At 53.4% G+C, this 20,721-nt stretch overlaps 11 protein-coding genes across 11 annotated transcripts; 5 read left to right on the top strand and 6 right to left on the bottom strand.

Annotated features, from left to right (window-relative positions):
• Positions 1 to 276: 276 nt before the first annotated feature.
• On the bottom strand, positions 277 to 2,238 carry BKA78DRAFT_17065 (uncharacterized protein). Its single transcript, XM_066883236.1, has 2 exons — positions 1,538 to 2,238; positions 277 to 1,484 (listed from the first exon to the last, which is right to left on the bottom strand). The coding sequence occupies exons 1-2, from the start codon at positions 2,009 to 2,011 to the stop codon at positions 456 to 458; spliced, it is 1,503 nt and encodes a 500-aa protein (XP_066749661.1). The 5' UTR covers positions 2,012 to 2,238; the 3' UTR covers positions 277 to 455.
• Positions 2,239 to 3,636: 1,398 nt separating this feature from the next.
• BKA78DRAFT_359480 (uncharacterized protein) lies at positions 3,637 to 5,008 on the top strand. Its single transcript, XM_066892378.1, has one exon. The coding sequence runs from the start codon at positions 3,832 to 3,834 to the stop codon at positions 4,912 to 4,914; it is 1,083 nt and encodes a 360-aa protein (XP_066749660.1). The 5' UTR covers positions 3,637 to 3,831; the 3' UTR covers positions 4,915 to 5,008.
• A 5-nt stretch (positions 5,009 to 5,013) lies between these two features.
• BKA78DRAFT_348957 (uncharacterized protein) lies at positions 5,014 to 5,789 on the bottom strand (the record flags this gene model as incomplete). Its single annotated transcript, XM_066890723.1, has 3 exons — positions 5,014 to 5,468; positions 5,520 to 5,658; positions 5,706 to 5,789. The coding sequence occupies 3 exons, from the start codon at positions 5,787 to 5,789 to the stop codon at positions 5,014 to 5,016; spliced, it is 678 nt and encodes a 225-aa protein (XP_066749659.1).
• A 571-nt stretch (positions 5,790 to 6,360) lies between these two features.
• On the top strand, positions 6,361 to 7,531 carry BKA78DRAFT_17002 (uncharacterized protein). Its single transcript, XM_066883215.1, has 3 exons — positions 6,361 to 6,404; positions 6,478 to 7,054; positions 7,152 to 7,531. Exons 2-3 carry the CDS (start codon positions 6,617 to 6,619, stop codon positions 7,311 to 7,313), a joined length of 600 nt encoding a protein of 199 aa, XP_066749658.1. The 5' UTR covers positions 6,361 to 6,404; positions 6,478 to 6,616; the 3' UTR covers positions 7,314 to 7,531.
• Positions 7,532 to 7,749: 218 nt separating this feature from the next.
• BKA78DRAFT_291586 (uncharacterized protein) lies at positions 7,750 to 8,832 on the top strand (the record flags this gene model as incomplete). Its single annotated transcript, XM_066885931.1, has 1 exon — positions 7,750 to 8,832. The coding sequence occupies one exon, from the start codon at positions 7,750 to 7,752 to the stop codon at positions 8,830 to 8,832; it is 1,083 nt and encodes a 360-aa protein (XP_066749657.1).
• BKA78DRAFT_303185 (uncharacterized protein) lies at positions 8,625 to 9,200 on the bottom strand. Its single transcript, XM_066887517.1, has one exon. The coding sequence runs from the start codon at positions 9,065 to 9,067 to the stop codon at positions 8,879 to 8,881; it is 189 nt and encodes a 62-aa protein (XP_066749656.1). The 5' UTR covers positions 9,068 to 9,200; the 3' UTR covers positions 8,625 to 8,878.
• Positions 9,201 to 12,528, bottom strand: BKA78DRAFT_276656 (uncharacterized protein). The gene is made up of 3 exons (XM_066885572.1): positions 12,081 to 12,528; positions 11,232 to 12,028; positions 9,201 to 11,181 (listed from the first exon to the last, which is right to left on the bottom strand). The coding sequence occupies exons 1-3, from the start codon at positions 12,449 to 12,451 to the stop codon at positions 9,305 to 9,307; spliced, it is 3,045 nt and encodes a 1,014-aa protein (XP_066749655.1). The 5' UTR covers positions 12,452 to 12,528; the 3' UTR covers positions 9,201 to 9,304.
• A 179-nt stretch (positions 12,529 to 12,707) lies between these two features.
• Positions 12,708 to 13,125, top strand: BKA78DRAFT_348954 (8 kDa subunit-domain-containing protein; the record flags this gene model as incomplete). Its single annotated transcript, XM_066890722.1, has 4 exons — positions 12,708 to 12,743; positions 12,795 to 12,853; positions 12,910 to 12,996; positions 13,053 to 13,125. 4 exons carry the CDS (start codon positions 12,708 to 12,710, stop codon positions 13,123 to 13,125), a joined length of 255 nt encoding a protein of 84 aa, XP_066749654.1.
• A 340-nt stretch (positions 13,126 to 13,465) lies between these two features.
• BKA78DRAFT_291584 (heterokaryon incompatibility protein-domain-containing protein) lies at positions 13,466 to 15,064 on the bottom strand (the record flags this gene model as incomplete). The annotated part of the gene is made up of 1 exon (XM_066885930.1): positions 13,466 to 15,064. One exon carries the CDS (start codon positions 15,062 to 15,064, stop codon positions 13,466 to 13,468), a length of 1,599 nt encoding a protein of 532 aa, XP_066749653.1.
• An 838-nt stretch (positions 15,065 to 15,902) lies between these two features.
• Positions 15,903 to 16,179, top strand: BKA78DRAFT_348953 (uncharacterized protein; the record flags this gene model as incomplete). Its single annotated transcript, XM_066890721.1, has 2 exons — positions 15,903 to 16,022; positions 16,126 to 16,179. The coding sequence occupies 2 exons, from the start codon at positions 15,903 to 15,905 to the stop codon at positions 16,177 to 16,179; spliced, it is 174 nt and encodes a 57-aa protein (XP_066749652.1).
• Positions 16,180 to 19,706: 3,527 nt separating this feature from the next.
• BKA78DRAFT_291582 (uncharacterized protein) lies at positions 19,707 to 20,618 on the bottom strand (the record flags this gene model as incomplete). Its single annotated transcript, XM_066885929.1, has 1 exon — positions 19,707 to 20,618. One exon carries the CDS (start codon positions 20,616 to 20,618, stop codon positions 19,707 to 19,709), a length of 912 nt encoding a protein of 303 aa, XP_066749651.1.
• Between the last annotated feature and the right edge of the window lie 103 nt (positions 20,619 to 20,721).

The following is a 20,721-nucleotide window of genomic DNA, read 5'->3' as shown; positions in this document are numbered from 1 at the left end:
TTGCTAAACGGGGGAATAATGGGAATAAAAGATACTCGAGATTCTTGGACCTGACAACCCGAGGCAGGCAACAAGGCTGACTGTGGTGTGTCGGGCATTTGCCCGTTGAGTGAGCGAGGGGATATTTAATGAGTGCGATGGATTCATGCAATGATATCGCAATGTTGAATGGTGCGCTAAAGGAAAGTCGGGAAAGGAAAGATGACCAAAAAAAAAAAAGGGTGCAGACTGCGGTCGCCAGAACAGTCTTGCGTTGCGGCGCTTCAATCCCAATTTCTAGAAACGCCTTGGGACCTGATGGTAGGCTCTTGCCGGTGCTTGCCGCAAAATCCCATCCGCCCTATTAGATTGATGACCCTGGGGCAGTGCATAACAGAGAGTGAAGCAATATTGATGCATGGTGCCCCAAAGGAAAGAAACGAAAGATTGCTTGAGATTCGTTCATGGAGAGATGATTACCCGCTTCGTCTGCCCCACTCAAGAATCTTGCGCTCGAGATCTGGAGCGGGCAATTCGACGATCGACTTTGAATCTGCCTCGAACGCAGCCGTGGGACCGTCGTACGCAGGTGGTTGTGACGAATGGGTGCCATGCAAAGTGTTGTGATGAGAGGCCTCGCCTCCAGTCCCAGCACCATCTCCGGTGCCTCTCGTTCTGCTGCTCTCGCTGGCCTTGCGTGCCATGATGCTGGCAGCAGAACCTGCGAAGCCAGGAGCCACGGATCCCGCCATGCCGCCGCCGCCGCCGAAGCCGTAGGCGATGCCGCGCAGGTTGCCCATGCCGGGTATGTCAGGGCGGCGGCGAATTGCTCCGTCTTCTTCGCGGAAGAGTGAATGATTGGTAAAGAATTCGGGACGTAGGGTAGCGCCGTCGAGCGTTATTTCGCCATTGCCGTCCGGAACTATTTCCTCCCACCGAGCGTGGCCGCGGGCGCTGGCTTGTGAAGATGGTACTGAAGGCGGCGGAGGTGAGGACATGAAAATGGCAGCTTTCTCTTCGACAGGGGGAATACGAGGAGGGGAAGATGGAGAGGCTTCTGCGAGGTCGGCTTCTTCTATGGTATCGCCATGAAACCCAATGTTTTCGCTTGGAAGTTCGTAGATGGAGCTCCGTGGTATTGTACCGGTCTGTGGACTTTCCAATTCATGCGCAAGACGGAGATCTGGAGTTGGAGCGGCCGAGGGCGTGCTAGTGTTGAGAGACGAAGGAATACCTGACGGGAGAGGTGAGAGCCGTGTGAGGTTGACGTCGCTGTCTGTTGTTCGCAAATTCTTTTGGACCATATTTGTGGAGATTTTTGGAGCTGGACGGCCATGGCCTCGAGGTCGACGCCAGCGCCTTCGATATCGCACACAGCATAGCACGATTCCAACAATTACTAGGATAGCAGCCGTGGTAGCTGAAACGGTGATGCCGATGATGGCAGCATGGGAGATGTTGTCATGGGTATGCTTCTCCTCCGGTGGTGATGAAATCGGTGAGTTCTGCTAACGTCAGTGATTGCGAATATCACCAAAACGGAGTCGGGTCTGTTTACCTCAGCAGCATTTGGAGGCAAAGTCACGTTGTCGGCAACATGGTCGAGCATCCAGTATTGCCCGGCGTAGTCATCTCCTGTGCTCATGAAAGTCTCGTTCGATCCGTCGAAGACATCGAGGAAGTAGTCCAATCCAGTGAGTTGATTGGCCAACTTGATCATTCCATTGACCGGTGTCACCACCCAGTACTGGCCGCTGTAGAAGCCCCAAGGTGAGAGGCGTGGGGTGGTTTTGTTGTCGCCGAAGACATCTAAGCACCACGTCTGATTCTGATAAGCGGCGCATATGTTGACAAAACCAGTCTCTTCGCTGTTGCGAAACTTGAAAGCGAGCCCTTCGTCTTGTTTTGCAGTATGGAGCTGCAACTGCGGTTTGGCGGGATTGATCGAAAGCGGGGCTAGATTCCAAGAGTTGACTAGCTTGTAGGTAGCATTGGTGGAGATCTGAGCCACATTGGTAATGTTTCGAAGCATGGCGTCCTGAAGAGATGGATCGTTTACAGGATACCGGTGGGGGCCCAGCTACATCGTCGAATTCCTTGGACGGTCGGTGATGGAAAGAATGGTCCGAATCTGATTGTTGTGCGGCAACTGAAAGAGGGGAACAGCCATTATTCTAGCGGAAAGAAGGCCTAGAGAGACTGCATAGACCTTGCGGGAAGGAACCCAATTCGAATGGGGCAGGCCTACGGCGTCGTTGGGGAACAGGCAGGCCGTGTTCCTGATACAGGCCTGATCCCAGACTCAGAACCATGTAGCTTTATTGTCTGGAATTCAAGCTTTGGCCGAACGAACACCACCATGATTGGTTGGAATGGAAGGATAACAACGGTAACGTGACTCTCTACTACTCACTCGCTTGATGAAATGCAGTATCGAAAGATGGAAGGGGAAAGTTCGATTGGATACTTCAAAAAGGTGGTCCTCAGAGCTTGAAGAAGAAGAATATCTCTGGGAGGTGTAACCCGAGGTACATGACGATAGTTTTCTGAACCAATTTCCCGTGATCACTATCGTTACATCGGGACGAGTTGCGCCGAGTCTGGGATGAGAAAGTATATCAGTTCGAATGCCGCACCCGAAGTCTTCCGCAACGCGTCAAGGCTGCCGGATCGACTGATGGCATCGGCTTTCACTTCTCAGCCTTATGACCTGAGGGAGTAAAAGCCTCCAGTGTCTCTGTGCGAGAGCTTAGATGTTCGGTGGGTAACCATGGAAACAAGAAGAGCCACGAGCACTTCCGTCGCATCTATTACAGCTTACAATTCATTGAGCGGAGACCAATTCGCGAAAACGAGAACCATTGCCTTGGTATTCCATAAACGGAATTTTGCGTTTCGAGCAAGCGACCGCGCCTGTTTGACGCGTACTCGGTCTTGGGGCTAATAGAACGTCCCCGAGAAGCCGGTGATGCGGTGTTGGCATCCGAGGGCTTCTCCTGACGCCACACCTGCTTCGCTCTATCCCGGTGCCAACCTGTCAACGGCTTGGAGTGTGGCGCAGCAATAGCAACTGTCCGCCCGGGTTCCGACATAAGTTTCCCGGTAGCTAAAGGTAATGAGGGCCAAGGTCTTGACCAATGACGTTGTCCGCCTAACTCCAAAGTAGAAACGTATCCTGAGAAGTCTGCACTCCAGATCGCAAAGCAGTCCAGGACAGACTGATCGATGAGTATGGGGTTCGATGCGACGATCCGGCGCTTTTTTGCGGCTCGGGCCTCGCAATTTTTCGAGCTTGACTGCAAAACATATTAAGGGAGAATGCTATGGTCTCCGGGATCATGGCTGATGTGCCGACTTGAAGTTACGTTCTATCGTTGTAGGGTTGTCCCAGGGATGGAGGCATTCGTAGAAGCTTGATCATGGTGTTTTCCTTGTCGGCGAAGAAGAATGTGGCAGAGTCGTCATCCCCGAGATGATGTGTCTCACTCCGCGACTTCTTGAGCAGCTTAAGCAGCTCGGTCTGGTGGGTGTGATTGGTGGTAACACTGCTCTGGTGCAGCATGGTGGCGCATCATCATCACTGGCATTCCTCTCGATTTCAGTGATAACTTTGGCTTGATGAGTCGGCGCGGCATTAGTTGGCAAGTGGACGATCGACTTTGGAGAGGAAGGATCCAGGCCAAGGGTCGATGAGAGGTGGTCCTGACTCAAATTAAATTGTGACTAAGCCAAACATGAGTCAGCCACGCGTTCCGCGATCTTGAATTTTGTTTCGCAAAGCGGTCCCACGCTCATCTGGCCAAGAGAAACGCTCAGAGGTAGTGACATTCCTCCAGTAGGCTGCTACCAAGAATGGCGCCGGCATCTACTCCAGCCGACCTCAAGTCCTTGGTCGACTTGGCCGAGTCTACTTCGACATTGCTCTCACAATTTCTCAAGAGTCTATCCAACCCCGCCCAAGATGTTTCCTCAACGCCGCTCGACGACAATATCGATCCCTTGGCCCTACTTCGGGACTCTGCGAAGCTTCTCCGTGCGCATACTACCAAGCTGTCGCTCCTGCTCATCAACAAGCCATTCACCGCAAGCGCGATCACAAAGGTGTTGCGCGAAGTCAGCAGCACCGTCTTGCCAGCCATGATGGGTGGTGTACAGCTCGCTTCTCAGCTTGTCGCTTCACAAAAATTGCCAGCCCTGGTTGAGAAAGAGGCTAGGGCCCGAGTACGGAGGATCCTGTCCGCGTTCTCCGAAGAGGCCCTTGAAATCAAGGGCATGGCGGAGCGAGTGCTCGACGAGGGGAATGGTGGCGGCAAAGAGCAGGACGGTAGAGAAGGACGAGACACCCTCAGCGGCACAGGTGTAGTTTGGGAGGCTTGCGACGCTCTGATTGAGGTTGAAAAGTCGGGAGTTGCCGGCATACTCGTCCAGCGCGTGGAAGAGTGGAAGGCAACGCTATTGGACGCTGTCGAAGAACTCAAAGAGTGGGGTGAAGAAGCCGATGAGGATGATGATGACGACGAGGAAGAATATAGTGATGACGACGAGTTTGACGACATGTTTGGTGGAGACAAGATGCCCAAGGGCAACAAGGAGCTGAGGGAGCAACTAGAGGGAACGCTCAAGAAGACCAAGACGATATCGGTGCTCTACCAAGCTCTGGTTAAGAGGAGGCTGAAGGTGGTGCCCAAGCACACTGGTATCCAAACGATAGAGACCCTGGACACGCTCATGGAAATTCTTGAGAGAATTCCGGAGACTGTGGATGAGATGGCATCCTCCTTCTACGATCTGGATGGTGAGGAAGCCAAGGAAATCTTCAGCAAATGCTGCTCGGATGCCGTTAAGGCCTCTGAGCTGGTCAAACAGAACTGGGAAGCCAAAGACGACGAATTTACAGCTTGGTCGGGTAAATTTCAAGATGCTATCAAAGCCTAACGATGCTTTTTTCCCAACAAGAATCCAAAGCCGGTCCTACCAATTATCCGCTGCAGAAGAATCGAAAACAAGCCCTATTACAGTCTGACATGGAGCCACCTAGAACATCATCACTCCCACCACCATCATGACGAAACTCGCCATGAATCCACCGTGTTCGTTGAAGGACGAGGCGCCGGCTGTTGATGATGCGCTCGCCGAGGATCCGGATGTGGCACTGGCGGAGGAGGAGTCAGAGTCGCTTGAAGAGGAGCTGTCAGCCGAAGTTGTCCGTGTGCTTGTGGCCGACGCCGTCGAGTTGGCCGAAGGCGTCATGGGGGTGGTGACAGCGGTCAAGGTGCCATTGGAAGGGATAGAAGTGGTGTTGAAGACAACGGGGATGACGGTGGCCGTGTTTGAGCCCGACGAAACCAGCGTTCCAGTGAGGGTGACGGCAACGGTGTCTGCCGACGAAGAGACTGACCCTGTCGACGTGGCCGAGGCCGTGGCGGATGCGGAAGCGCTGCTGGAGCTCGAGAGTTGCTCGCAAATTCCACTGGAAACTTGTTGGGTTTCTGAAAGCCACGTTAGTATTCATCACGAAGCTGACACGAGTGGAGACGTACTCAAGGCATCCGAGATCGAACACGAACTCGTCACGCAGCTGGTGATCTTCTCCGTCAACTCGTCCTGCTTCTCGCACAAGCAGGCCTGGTCGGTAACGCCGCAGCCAACTTCAGGTGCACCGGTCTCGAAACAGCTCGTCTACAATCAATCAGTAACGTTGAAGTTCACATTGGGATTGGACGTACCGAGCAAGAGGGAAGGTCGGCTGATGTGTATGCGGCGAGGATGGGGGCCGCAAGGGCAAAGGACGTGGCGATGGAGAGCTTCATGGTTGGATGTCGAAGAGAATGATGATGATCGAAGGAGTCAAATTAAGAGTTAGATGGAGGAATAGTCAAGCAGAGCAGTGAGGAGGGCACTCTTCAAACAAATACTTTGTGGGAGCACGAAAGATTCAAGCTGGTGGGACCAATAAAGACCAAAGTCGCATTTGAGCTGCCAGAAGGAGACGATCAATTTAAAAAGCAAGCCCTCAATCCTGGACCGACCCCATCCTGATGGATCGGGTATACGAGATGCGGTTCCATTGAAGACTCGACGTATGCACACGTCGCATTCAGCTCACACATGGCTACGACGAACAAAGAGGCGAGAGGCGCCACCATCCGATGAGGCGTGGCACAAGAGCATGGGCGGCAGCAATACGCAGCGCACATTGGGCCAGTCAAAGACAAAAGGGGCCTTGGGCAAGCAGTCGTGTCACCAGTTATACAGGCAGATGTCCTGCAGCGCCACAAAACGAGACAACAAGGCCGTGAGGTCCCATTTCCAGCCACCGCGGACGAGGCATGAACGCCGGCTCTGTGCAGACAGATGGCCCGCGACCAGCGTGGAACGGCTTCCTATTCGTGGGTCCAATTGGCTGTGTGGGGTCTATTCCCGGGGTAGGTCAAGTGCTTTTTTGCCAACGGCTCTTTTTTTGCTTCTGCAGAGTCGAGGTTGACATGGGGGCCGAAGGCGACGAGAACAACAACGTCAAAGGTCACATCAGGCAGTGGGAAAATCAGGGCAATTGGGGCCATCGTGACCATTCATATCCATTTTTGGATGAGCCTCACCAGGTTCCCCGCGTCGGGGCGCATTCAGGTCCAGACAAATGAAGGCAGTGGTCCGTACGGATGGCGAGGAGGTGTTGTGTTCGGCTAAGGCATGGACTGGGGCGGCGGCCATCATGCAGGGCGAAAATCCATCCACCCGTGGTCTGATCTTGGCAACATGCAGGGGCAGAGTACAGTACCAACACATACCCTGCCCAAAACAGCTCTGTCACATTATTTTTTACCGACTGCCATATCTGCACTCTCTTTCTTTTTCTTCCCTCTTAGTCCTCTATCATGTGGGACTTCATCTTGGAGAAATTTCTCGCCCACTTTCTCCATCCGCGTCTCCCTCGACAACCCTCTCATTCCCAGGCTTGATGGGTCATTTGTTGCAGGTGAATCAACCGATTGTCGCACAGGCTCCCTCGAATTTCGGTTCCAAAACCATTGTACTCAGTCATACAGAAACCTCGTGGAATTGGACCGAGGGCAAGGTTCTGGACTCGCCCGCTCTTGTTGACAGGCTTTGGCTTTCGTTGGATGCAAAGTCGAAGAAGTAGTTTAGACTAACAATTTTAGCGCAGGTGATAGACTGGCGGCTTTCGAGGGCCAACATCATTCCAAGCGTCAGTCGCTTTCGCGTTAGCTTTGAAGGTGCAAGAAGCGATCTCTACCCTTATACAAGCTCATCGTCTCGCCATTCCGCCCTCGAATGCGACACGTGAAGAGTTTGTGATTGCCATAAGCAGTTAGAAGCAGTGCCTAGCTTGTCCATCCCGACCTCCACCGTTCAACTAGTCGAGAGCAGACTAGTCAAAAGACGCCGATTCTATCCGACACGTGCGGAAAAAGTTAGGTTTCCATGTTACATCGTCTTTTGTCCATGCACATCTCCAATCCCAATTCTTGGAAGGAAGGGACAGTCGAAATGGTGATGGAGGAAAGGGATGTAGCGGCCGGTGCGGCAACCTGTAAACTCTGGAAACGATAGCAGGTGCGCCGAAAGCCTGAAGGATGCATCTGTTAAGAAGTGCATCTTCTTCCTCATGGACTGAATCACGTCTTACTCTGAAGACGCCTGAAGGTCTCCATGTAATCCACGTTCCCAACCGGTATCCCACGAGCCTTCCGGACCTCTGCATTTCCGCGTGCCATCGTATTGGTTCCGACGAACCAAGGCTAGAAAAAAATGGCACCAGGCATCGGCAAAGGCTTTTCAACTATTTCCTCGATCCTCGGATTTGGCCGCAACAGCAAGCACGCAACAGAGGGCCACAAAAATAAGCCACGGACACAGGACGATATCTACGACGGGCAACGAAGACGAAGTTCATCGGAAGTTGCACGTACCCCTCGGTATGCGAACTTCGCCCGGCAGCTTCCCAGACGTAAACGCAGACCAGAGGAACAGCCAAAATTCAGCATCGCCGAGCAGGTCATGTACGCAGCGCGTGATATGGTGGCACTGCGCTTCTGGCAAGACTACGGAGCCTGGGTAGACCGAAATCAATGCGATGACGGATCCGCTACGAATCATGTGGGGGAGAGTGAGCGGCAGGCGGAGTGCGTCGTACTGCACGCGTCGGAAAGGTCGTGCGTGTCGTGGCTCCAGGTTTCACAGAGACTAGAAAAGGAGCAAAAGGAGCTGCAGGAGCTGGAGATGCAAGGGATCTCCATCGGGACGAGGGAAATCAAGGAGGATTTCCCATACTTTGCAGAAGTCCATCTTGCTGTCGTGAGGGTGTTTGGGAGGGACGGCCTTTCACCGGAACAGTGGATATGGGAGCTGCATGAGTACGTGCGGCGCAAGATGATCCTCACCTTCATGCCGGAGTACAATTGTTTTAAAGAGATGGTGAGAAGGAAAGAATGGCTCAAGATGGCCGAATGGATTCATCGAGACTTGTTCAAAATCGAGCATGCCTTCCCCTCGCTTGAACTCGAAGAACGGTACATTTTGGAGACGGCTCTACTCAGCTGCTCCAACACGTTTTTCCTCCAAATTCCACGCATTTCCGAGGACGGTGTCCAACACTTCTATCCGAAACAAGAATGGCTTGATCGACCACCGACACCACCGACACCACCGACACCACCGACACCACCACCTCCCGATCCATCGAAGCCAAAACCGGAGCAAGCAGTTATGGACATGGTGGACGAAAGGACCTTGATGCACGCTCTTGAAAGACGTTCATCCAATTTGGCCACTTGTGTAACCAGAAGAGCATCCCGGTTACGTCGTGGGCGCCCGGCGTCATTTGTACTTTGAGTTGCTTAGCGATTGTCTATCTGTTCTCGGGGACTTCTCCAAAGCCTCATTTACATGTATGCGAGAGATGACTCGCCGCAAAATCGGCAGCATAGCATTGGCAAATAGCAGGCAGTGACATCAATTTGATTCTGAGTTCACCCTCGCATTGAACTGGCAAGCAACAGAGAGTAGCTAAGCCAACCGACCCACTCGCGAAGAGATAGAGCATGGTCGAATCGTAGGCGTTCGCCATCTGCAAGATGCTCACGAGGAGACTTCGGCTACGGACCCAACAAGGGAGATTTCCCCGCCGGTTGACGTCAAAACCTTGGCGAAGAGTCTAGGGATATCAGTAGACATTCGCACTGAAGAACAAGATTGTTGTACGTAATTGGAAGATGATCGATGCTTTAGATCTACTTTTGGTCAAACAAGAATCTTTGCGCCCCGCGAACAAAATGCCCCTCAAAACGCCCTTATGCTCCAGTAACTATGCAGCAGCTCCCACGGCCCTCGGCTTCCTTGCATACAGCTCCACCACCGCATTGAATAGATCCCTGACTGGCGGTAGGGCAAAGCTGGGTCCGACGTCAAAGATCTGGGCAAGTTTCTCCGAGCGCACGACGGGCTTGTCGCCTTCAGCGTCATCGTAAGTCTCGATATCCTCGGCCGTCGGAAGCGGCGCAACGTCGTCCATCTCCTCGTCCTCGTCCTCGTCTTCATTGGCCACCTCGATCATAGTCTCCTCTTGGTGGAACGCAGTCAGGGCCTCTTCAGATTGAGCAACGGATCCTACTAGCTGGAGACCCATGGCAGATCTCGGCGCGATTACGCGAACTTCGGCATCCGTGTTAAGGGCGACGTAGCCCTTGGAGCCATGTGCGGGCAGCAAGGCCGTGACGACCCTGGGGATATTGACCGAGTAGATTGGGCGCGGCGATGATGGATCAAAGACGACAATCTTGGACTGGCGGCTTTGCAGGTCCGGCTTCTTGCGTTCCATGGTCTTGTCCTCGCTCTTGACCGCTGGTTGCTTCTTGCGCGGATCCTCTGCAGGGAGAGAGACGGCAAAGGTGCCGTCGTTGTGGTTGATGGCGAGGTGAGCCATTTGAGCCTTTTGCGCGCGGGAGAGTTGCAGGGGGAGGAAGCTGTATCCGTAGCTGAGCTCGTCATCAACCAGGTCCCACAAGCTGAGGGAGTTGGAGAGAATGATGAAGCGACTGCCGGAAAAGCCAATGTCGACGAGACCGTTGCTGTACAGACCCGCGCGAGAGTAGCGTATGCTGCCGGACGCCGGGTCGATAAAGTGAACAAGGCCCTGACTGAGGGTGCCGTAAAACTCTTGGCTCGCCGCGAGAACTGACCCATCTGCAGAGTATGCAATACGGGCATGAACTGGCCTCAGTGCACTGCGGTCAGAGTTGGCATCGAGTCTCTCCACGCTAGACTCAAGTCTGATAGAATGACGGTTTGACCAAGTCACAAAACCTTCTCCAGTATTTCCCCGGACCACGGTGCCGTCATGCATCCGTGTTTTAGGCGTCCAAATGCGCACAAAGCCATCTTCTCCAACCGTTGCAAAAGAGGTACTGTTGGTATCGTATTTAAGATCAAAGACCCGGCCAGAGCCCATCTGGTCACTGAACTGGTGAGGTGCGTCAATGCGAGTTTCCAGCATCCAAAGATTCTTCTCGTCACTCCATTTCCAGAACTTGAGATAGACCTCGCGACGAGCGTCCCGCTCCTCCTCTGTCATCTTCTTGTCGGCAGCCAGATGGTCCACGTCCTCAGATGGGGGAACCCATTCCTCGACGGTAGCAAGCCATTTCCCATTGGTGCTGAGCTGCAGGTGCCTCACGTCTGGCTCACGCAATTTGTTGGCGTCGGGACCAGTCATGAAAATCGTTGCGTTGTTCCGGGTCATTGCTTGGCGAGAGACGTGGTAGTTCGAAGAGATGTCGTAAGTCTGCAGGAATGGAGCTGGGAGATGAATATCATTCTTCTCCGTCTTGGGCTGCGAGACAGGTACAGCAAGCAAAAGCTGGTTCGAATTGTGGGGGTTGATTGCCGCGGGGACGCGATAAACTTCGTCCAATTTTTCCTTTCCAGAGTCTACCCCATAAGTGGCCGTCTCCTTTGACAGGAACTGCGATTGCAGTCCTGCCACATGCGCTTTTGGCTCAAGCTCTGTCGTTGACAACACAATGATGGAATTGTCAGCTAGTTGGACAGCATAGGAGGCTCCGCTTGGCGAGACAGTGATGGCATCGATAGCGGACGTGAGGTGCGGCAGGTACTGGTTTTTTCCTGTTTCAGTCTGCCACAACACCAAGACAGTTTCTTGGCCACCAGAAATGATGTAGTCACCTGTGGATGATTAGCATGGCAATGCCAACACTACGTGAAGGGTCAAATACCTTCTTTCGACCACTTCACCGTGGACACTGCATGACGGTGCCAGTGAAGGTGTCGAGGTGTCAGACGTGGTGGAGCTGTGTTCTCCTTTTTGATATTCTCAACCTGCACAAGTTTGTTGACAATGTCTTCGTAAACATAGACGCTGCCATTGTAGCATCCGATGGCCACGTTGACAGATTCCTTCGGGCTTCCACTTCCACCCGACTTGCGGGGTGTCTGCGTCGTCACTTGCCGTCCAACCCTCACATCCATGGAGGTGATGGGAGATTGACACTTCAACTCTCTCCAGATGAATGTGAGGTCCTTCAGAGAGGTTACGGTGGTCTCTTTGGCCTTTCCGACCATGACAGAGTCTTTGAAGGAGGCGACGATGACGTTTCCCTGACCACCGATAGTGTAGCCCGTCATGTTTTTTCTCGTCTTCAGCAAAAGATGCGCCTCAGAGTTTTTGCCATCCTTCGGCCTACGCAGCCGGTGAGCAGTGATGGTGCTGTGATCCGATCTTTCACTGACGAATACCGTGTCAGATTTGACACCGTTTTCCTCGTCGTGGGCAGCCGTCGTAATTCCTCGGACGCGACAAGACAAATCCCAACGAGCGAGTTTCTTCCCATTTACCCAATCCCAAAGCACCGTAAATCCTGCGGCATCAGAGACCCAGAGGCGATCACCATGGGCACTCGACAAAGCAAACGCGGCGATGGGGTTGCTTTGGCTCGCGGGCAGCGTCCTAACGAGAAGTGAGGTTGCAACCGAGTAGATGACGACAGCTCTCGAGGTTGCGAACATGATGTATCTGCAAGTAGTCGTTAGCAGGATGCTCATAGGGTCTCGAGACATCATCGTACTTCTCATCCTTGCTGAACACAGGGTCGATGGGAAGGAATCGTCCTCCGACCGGCTCGGAGATATACCAACGGCCATTATCATCGTATCGCTTCTTCTTTGGCTTCGCAGCCTCGCCTCCTTGTGCCTGTCCTAATGCCTTCTCTTCTTTGGGCTTCACTTCCGTTTGTGAGTCTGCTGGCTCAGTCCTGAGCACGACAGCTCCATTTTCTGCCTTTGCTTCGGTCGGCGTCCCGTTCACAGCGGCATCCTCGTCCTGGGTTCGGATGCGCTTCGCGTTTTGCTTGCTGGCGGTCGAGTCCTTGGCTTTTCTCTTGCGTTTGGCATCCTGCGGTGTGGCGGGGCCGCTCTGGAAGGTCGTGGAGCTCGACATGGCGCCGGTGATGTCGAAAAAGTGATGTTGAACTTTTGGGATTGGACGCGTCTGTGGTCGAACTTTTCGAGGGTCTGTGCGTGCGCAAGGCGGTCAGAGCGCGGGATTTGCCCGCGAACCTCCGCGCGCAACCAACTTTCTTCTCTTCAACCACGACCAAAGCCTCCTCCCCACGCGACTAAGCTTTCCCTTCGCCGCTACTGCATCGGATCAAATACTTACACCGACCACCTCGCTTGCCCCAAATCTCGCCACCATGATCATTCCCGTCCGTTGCTTTTCTTGCGGCAAGGTAAACTCCTTCCAGAGGCCTAGGCTGTGGTCTTTACTAACTGCGTCACAGGTGATTGGAGACATTTGGGAGCGCTTTGAGAAGCTTGTTGAGGAGCAGATGGTCGAGGGGTACGCGAAAATCCCATCCCCCGGATTTTCTTCCCCGGAAACTGACAGCGACTTAGTGATGCCATGGACGCGCTTGGCCTGAACCGCTACTGCTGCCGCCGCATGGTCATGACCCACGTCGACCTCATCGAGAAGCTTCTCAAGTACTTGGTCCCCGGAAGACATTGGTCGCGAGAATCTGGATCTAACAGAGTCGCAGGTACAACACGGCAGAGCGTGAGCTTCAGCGCATGCGCCAGGACAGATCGGACCGGGTCGAGAGGCCGCAGTAGAAGCCAAAGCGGGATAGCTGAATGCTCCTCGCAACTCAACTGGATCTGGAATACTGCTGCTGCATGAGAGGAAGGATGGCATTATAAAAAGGCGTCTTGGGCGTTTCGATTCCCGCATGTGACGGGTGGAGTTCTCTACATTGGATTGGAGTCTGGGGCCTATCAAGAATGGATGCGATGAAACTGGCTCTCTGGCAGTATCAGAGCCACTGCTTTCGCTATTTTCATGTGGTGTTTGTTCTTCGAAGGAAATGCTTGACGTGCATGCCCACTCGTTAAGCCTTCAACAAAACGTCGACTTAAACACCACTTATCGAGTTCAAATTTTCCACGAACAAACTCAAATTAGCGTCACTTTCGCAACCTCGCCGGACCACATTCCTCCGTAAGGATCATCCAAAAGCCGAGGGATCGGGGTGACCGGCACACAATCGGTTGATACCAAAAGCATTCCAACTCGACGAAATACTTGCTTGGAAGTTGCGTCAACTTCCTGTTTTTGGGCTTCCTCGAGCATCATGAACACAGTACTATACTGGCTTGCACTAGTTTGAGCGCCAGCAAGCCGCAATGCCCAACATGGAGCCTCAGTATCTCGGTCGATGGAGCCATGCATGTCTCTTCGAACGCGGGCTGAAGATCCGGGGGCTCCAAGCAAAGCTGTTTTGAGTGATTCGTCAAAGAAGCTGTCATCTTTGATCACCTTGTCCCTTAAGTTCAAGTCCACACTCTGCACGTCTGGTCTTCGGACTGGCAGCTTGGTGAGGAATACGAGAAGGCCGCTTAAGCTGACTTCGCCAGAACTTGATTTGGCTGTGTTGTTGGTATTCGAGAGTTTCAGGGATGGGAAATCGATGTCACAGAATCGATAGAAATTTGGAGCCCACTCAAGTCCGTCCGGCGAGGAATTTTGAGCCCACTCAAGCCCGTCAAGCAATGTCCATGTCACTGGTCCATCTAACGAGACCCAACTCCATGAAGGCGCGCGTTCTCGTCGTGGAGTAATCGTGTTGTAGGGATTTGATGCCCACATGAGGTCTTTGAGAAATGTCTCCTTCCACAATCCGGCTACGTATGTCATCCGCGACGAGTCTGCGAATCTAGACATACCAGCCCCGAACGTAGTAGCAACACCTGCGAGTGCAGCCATTTTATCGCCCTCGAATGTCAGATTTCTTTCTGTGTAGTTTGTTACCACGTGTCGCCATGCTCTTTCTTGCGAGTTGATTGAGGGATCAAGTGTGACCAAGTTCAGCACAATATTGGTTTGGTTCGTTTGGAGAGTTTTCGGATTTTTTTCAGAGTAGCACCCTGCAGGACAGGTCCATTCAATATGACCACGACCAATGCCGAGCACTGCGAACGCCAGCACATGCTCTTGTAGACACCAACCTCTGCTGCCCAATGGGTCAAAGGTGTCGTATTGGTCTATGAAGCCTCGCTGAACATAAACCTCTTCGCCTCCCTGTAGGGTGGCTACGCAAGCAGCTCGGCGGAAACCCAGCCCAGCTTTGCTTCCTGGCGTGCTGTACGCTGACAAGACAAAGACTGCTCCTTCATACACATTGCCCATGAGCTTCGCTTCTTTGTCCCAGTCGTTGGCGTCGTCTTGGATTATACACAGAGCATCAATCCAAATCCAGCGGATGTTAAGCTGACGGACCACGAAGATAGCGTCTCTAAACGTCGGTGGAAGCTTCTCTTCAGGGATGCCATTGCGTGTAAATGCAGAGAATGTCTCATCAAGCAGTCGCGTTTCAATCAGTCCACCCCAGCAGTGGCTCAGCGCGACGTATGACTCACTAATCCCATTAGATACCACAACCTTGGGCGGGTTGCTCTGCACGTCAATTACTCTTGTCGGCAGCACTGATTTCTTGCGTTCGCACTTATCGTGTCCTTTTCTGCGGTTGACACAGTCGTCCACCCAGCCGCGCATTTCGGCAAAAGGGGCTCCCTTGGGGAGGTCGGGTAGAATGTATTCTCCAGTCACCGCATGAGGCCTGGTGCCATCTCTTTGTAAGACATCCAGGAGCATGCTTCGCAATAAATAGTCTTGGCCCTTCCAGCTTGGGACCTCTCCCAGATACGCAAAAATTGCGTCGGTGTCGACGAAGTCCGGTTTGTCGCTCTCTACATAAACCCACACATGATGCCATTCTGGAAGCTCGGCTTTTCTACTTCCGGAAAATGGGTGCGGAGAGTTCTTGTTCCACATCGATTCGAGGATGATTTGGCAGAGGGGGCAAGTTCCAAAACCATATGCTGAATCCATCTTTTGAAAGTACTCTTTTGCGTGATGCTGGAAGCCAAATACAACTCTGTTTCCGCGGCGAGACTGCCAAACGCATCGCCATTTGGTGCTGAAGTCCTTGGCTAAGATGTGCTCAATCAACTGGTGGCAGAGTGAGCACAAAAGCTCGTTGATAGCGAAGTGGGTGCTCTCGGATTTTGGCATGAGGTCGTCGAAGATCGAGGATACCTATGTTCTGAAAAGACAAAATGCGAAACGTTGTAGTCGCAAGGCTGAGAGAGCAAAGACCGCAGCATCAAGACTTGGCGCGCTTAGTCACCCAAAAAAGATCCGCTGCGCGCATCATCGGCCTCCAGCTCCACCACACCATCGTCCATTACCACATCTGCTGCTGCCCTCAGAAACAACGTTTGGTAAGAGTTTGGATATCCACATTTTACGTTCCGTGACGAGAACCAACCTGACTTTGACCCCAGAATCCAATACACCTACCCGCCTACCGATACCACATCCATCGATTACCATGCCTGTCAAGCGCGCTGCCTACGGTGCCCCCAAGGAGCAGGGCTACGTTAGCTCTGCGTGGTCCACCGTCACCTCGTCCGACAACCGCACCATGGTCACGGCCCTCGGCATGTTCGCTGTACGTACACATCTTCATCGCAATCGACTCGCGTTCCTTCAGGACACACAGACCACCAGGTCAACACGACGTCGACCACGGACACTGACTGGAGCTCCAACAGGCCGGTGTTGCTTTCTTCCACAGCAGCTGGAGCGAGATGATGCTGCCTTTGTAAGACGCAAAAGGTGATTCGAGCGAATTGAAGAAGCAAAAATGAGACGATACAACTTCAAAAGACCTTATACCCGTAATCAACGGACATGTATGGCTGTGGCCTGCCTTGGGCTTTTAAATGTGCTGGGAATGGATCTGTACAATAAGGGTATTGCATGATCGGGGCGTCTGGGAATGGGACTCTCAAAAAAGCTCTCAAAACATCCCTCTTGGCTTGAACCACGGACCTTGGGCGCATGCTCACGGACAAGGCATGCTCAACGTAACCATTTCAGTAGGGTTCTCATCGTTTTCGATCTCGACGAACGCCGGGATCTTGTCATTGCCTACATCAACTCCACATTTCCACCAACAAGAAGAGGAGAAATGCGCACGAACTCCACACTGGATTCTTCTCGCAGCTACAGAGCGGACAGCAGCAGTTCCAGTGTTTACAAATGCCCCAACGCAAGTATTTCATTCCAAAGAGGTGCCAGGGACGAATTCGGGCGTCGACCAAATTTCCTAGACTCTCCGTCTGCTCTACTCAGATCTGTCATCATACTCCGATTATCTACGTTTCCTGGCCGACAAAGTCATTTCTTCTTACTTCCATGGTCTCTTTCAAATTTTCGCCGGAGCTCACTGCTTCTTGGCTGGCGGATGCTTCACTTTTCTACCTTCGCAGAAACTTGCACGTCTCCCATCTCCAGCCTGACCTCTACCTCTAATCTCATCTTCGTTTGAGCTTTACCATTTACACATCATGCTGGAAGTTAGTTCGAGAAATACTTCATTGGACGTTTCCTTCCTCAGCCCAATCAGTTTTCTCCCAGCGCCCAAATCCACGATCGGAGATTATCAACGCCGCTAGTGGATTGAGCCCGGAGTATTGTGTAGGCACAGCTAGGGTCACGCAGCCGAAAAACCTTACGCTTGCACGCTTTCCAACTATTGGCAATGTCCGAGGGCATTGCGTAGGTGCACCACTCGGTCTGTCTCGGAGCATTCGTCCGTGTTGCCTTTGTCTTCGACAGCGCTGTTTAGTCCATCTCCCTTTGACCCTTGCTCCTACAGGTTCTCTTTTCCACCCAATCATCTCTGCCGGCACCGAGACAATGAGCAAAACGGTCCGCTCCCCTTTGTCCCTTGCCATTGAGCTTGCCACTGTCTCGTCTCTCCCTGTGAGAAGCAGAGACATTGACAACTACTTCCCCACCTCCGTTCCTTTCAAACCACCCACTCCAACTGAGCTCGTTTCGTCCCTATCTCTTTGTCCAATGGCCGTCTAATCCGCCAAGCAAGACAGACGACAAACGACCCTCGTTGAGTCTAGACCCTGGCCCTCTCGACTCCAAGTTGTTCAAAGCTACTATGGAGTCGAGTCGAGCCGGGGCCCTGATCCTCCTTATCCAGCGCGTGTCTTACGAGCACGCGAGAATCCAGCCCGTTCCCCGCAAGGATCCAGACCCTGTGCTCCGTTTGCCTGTCAGTCTGGCCACAGGTCGAGTAAGACACCAAAGGGACCGTTGGAACGTCGCGTCGGCCGGTCGACATGTGTGTGCCGTTTGCTCGCTGGACTTCATATCTGTTGGCCAGGGGCCATGTCTCTGTTTTCCTTGTGTGCAAGCCTGTCTTTTCATTTCTTGGTGAAAGCAATAGCCTCTCACGCCGTGCCAGAGCTATCAAAAGAGCTGGTGGGTGTGAAGCCAAGATATCTGAGAACTTGGCTTCCGCTACATACACAAACGACAGCACATACGCCCCCAACGGCATCAGCCGCGCAACACAGCGCAGCTCAGATCACACCACCTGCCTCCGAACCCTCTGGCAACAAAGCCACAAAGCTTGTGCGTCGCCTTGCCCAGCCAGGCCAGGCCGGCCGGCTCCACCGCGCCTATGTGCGTCTGCTTGCTGCATTGGGGACTGCCTTTCCAAGACTGACAGACAAGGAAGCAGAAGCTGCTGCTGGCTGCGTGCGTGCAGAAGGATATGCGTGTATATCTGCGTCGAATGCAAGGGCGCCGCAAGCGTCCTTATGTCCGTTCTCTGCATGTTTTCTGTTTGTCTGTTCGTTTGGCCATGTCCTCCGCTCCTTCGGTGTTTAGTTCAACACCCGAGAGGACTTTCCGGCACTGCGGCTCCCCCATTGTTTGCCAGAGGCCTACAGGAGTTGGTGCTCACCAGCTGTCCGACTGCGTGACCCCTGAGTGGCAAAATCCGTCACATCCGTGGTGGTAAGTTGCGGCCATAGCCACGATGACGGCAGCGAGCGGGGGTGGCAGCGGTGGGTAGCAGGGCAAGGCCAAGCAGTAGACAGGCAGGTAGTTACCAGGTACCAGCCAGCAAAGAGCACATGGACAACTCATGACGCGCTGGAAGTAAGGGGGTCGAGGTGGGGTGCGTTGCAGGAATCGGCAGCCCGGCTCTCTGGGTGCCTTTTTTGGGCACGAGCTCGAATGTCCGCGTCTGGCCGCCGCTGCTGCCTTGTGCGGACTGCTATGGAGAAGGAAGGAGGGGACGTGTCGGCTTTTGGATGGGGCTGCGCGTGGAAGTGTTTTCTGTCATTTCCTGATAATGACGAGGGCATAGCGAAGTTGAAGCCTTTAAAACTTTAGGGATAGTGATAGGAGCTGTCAGACTCTGAGGAGAGAAACTATGTTCTCGAGAAGGAGTGGATGACTCCTCAGATACGCAGCGGCAGAGCTTGCACTCTTGGGGGTGAAGTGAGACGGAAGATGGGAACATGTTTGAAGTGCTTGAACAAACTAGCATTTCGCCACTCCCACAGCGCGAGCGTGGTCCCAATCATCCAGTGCAGGATTGACATCGCATGCGCCTGCCACTACGTGCAGGATCGGGAAAGACGGCACTCCCAAGCAATCGGGCTCGCTTCCAGTCGCCAGCAGAAGATCAGCGGCGAGCGAAGACGTCAAGGCCAAGCAAGGAGTAACAACAATTGCGAAGCTCAATCACGAAGGGCGAGACATCATCTCACACAAGCGGACGAGTATTTTGAGGACCCAAATCAGGCATAGAGATACGTATCTGGTCGCTCTGAACTAGAAACAAGCAAGGCAAAAGCCAAAGGACGCGCGTCTAGCAATGCAGATGATAGAGATGCAGAATGAATCGCGGTTGATTCAAGCAATCGAAGCCAAATCAAACCAGAACAACACCCAAACGACCGTGGCGCCCATCCATGCAAATGCATGCCTTGCGGCTATTGTTTCCCCCGATCCGAAAAAAGAACTCCAAGCCAGAACGACAAAAATTGATGCTGCGAGCGGGAGGGGTGAGCGAGTGGTAGTTCGCAGCAGAGACAGATAGCAATGATCAAACAAAAACCCAGAAGAACTTCCCCAGCCGACCAACGCCAGAAACGAGGAGGAACGGCGAGAAAGGAGGCAAGGAAAACAGGAAGCCAGTAAAGCACAAGCAGCGAGAAAAGCTTCGCAAGCCAAAACGGCTCACTTCCATCAACAGTGGTGCAATTTACCCTTTCATCCCATAGCCCCTGACCCCTTTCGCACTTGCAAGCAGGCTGGCTTACTTGCCCTGCCTGAACTGGCCCCAGAGGTTGTGCATGCGCTGCTGCTGCATGGGCGTAAAGTCCTCATAGCACGAGTCGATCGAGTAGTCCATGTAGTTGTGGATGGGGTCGGTGCCGGAGAGGCCAGGGCACGAGTTCTTTGCCGGGCTGGTCGGGCAGCCCGAGGTGCTCTCGGCCTCTGCGCGCGTGTCGTCGATGAGGTCGCCGTCGCCGCTGCACGAGTTGCCCTCGAACGTGTGCAGCAGGCCCATCCAGTGGCCCGTCTCGTGGACCGCCGTCATGCCCTGGTTGAAGCCCAGCTGCGAGCCGCCCGGCATCGTGCCCGCGTTGACGCTGCATCCGTCGGTGCTGTAGTCGTTTGTCCCGCCGATTCCTGACGGCATGGTGCAGGTGCCTAGGATGCCGCCGCCCAGGTCAGAGTGGAAGTAGATGTTGAGGGCGGCGTAGCTGCCCTTGCGGAGTGCCTTCTTCATGGCCTTAATGTCTGAGCTGTCTGACTTGGCCGATGCCCATGCGTCGTTCTTGGTCAGTTCCGAGCCCTTGAGGTTGAAGCTGATGCCGTGCGGGTTGTAGGCCTTGTTCATTGTCGCAATTTGGTCCGTCGTCATCTTTTGCCAGTTGGAGTACTGCCCGGCGTTGGCGTTGGTGGTCACGACGTGCAAGTAAGTGTCGATGGCGATGTTTCCGTCGCGTGCCAACAGTGCAGCACGAGCAGCCCGAGCAGCCGCGGACCCGCCCTTTGCCGTCTGCGCGCCATGGTGCTCCTTGATGGCCTTCATGAGATCTTCTTTGGCGTGCCCTTGCTGCGAACCGCAGTCGAAATGCGACAGTTGCGCATGTTGCGCCGTGGAGTTGCCTGCCAGAGCAAGGCCGCCAAGGGAGGCGAGGAGGAGAATGAACTTGTGCATGATGACTCTCAGAGGAGAATGCTTGGATTTTTGGATTTTGTAAAAGACAGAGATGCTCTGAGGGAGTTAGGGATCGGAGGAAAGCTGCACTGCTGAATGTGCT

This window comes from Phyllosticta capitalensis (assembly GCF_038381095.1).
Source record: "Phyllosticta capitalensis strain CBS 128856 chromosome Unknown BKA78scaffold_1, whole genome shotgun sequence".
NCBI lineage: Eukaryota > Fungi > Ascomycota > Dothideomycetes > Botryosphaeriales > Phyllostictaceae > Phyllosticta > Phyllosticta capitalensis.
Note: the sequence above shows the minus strand (reverse complement) of the source record. Positions and strands in the feature narration are given on the sequence as shown.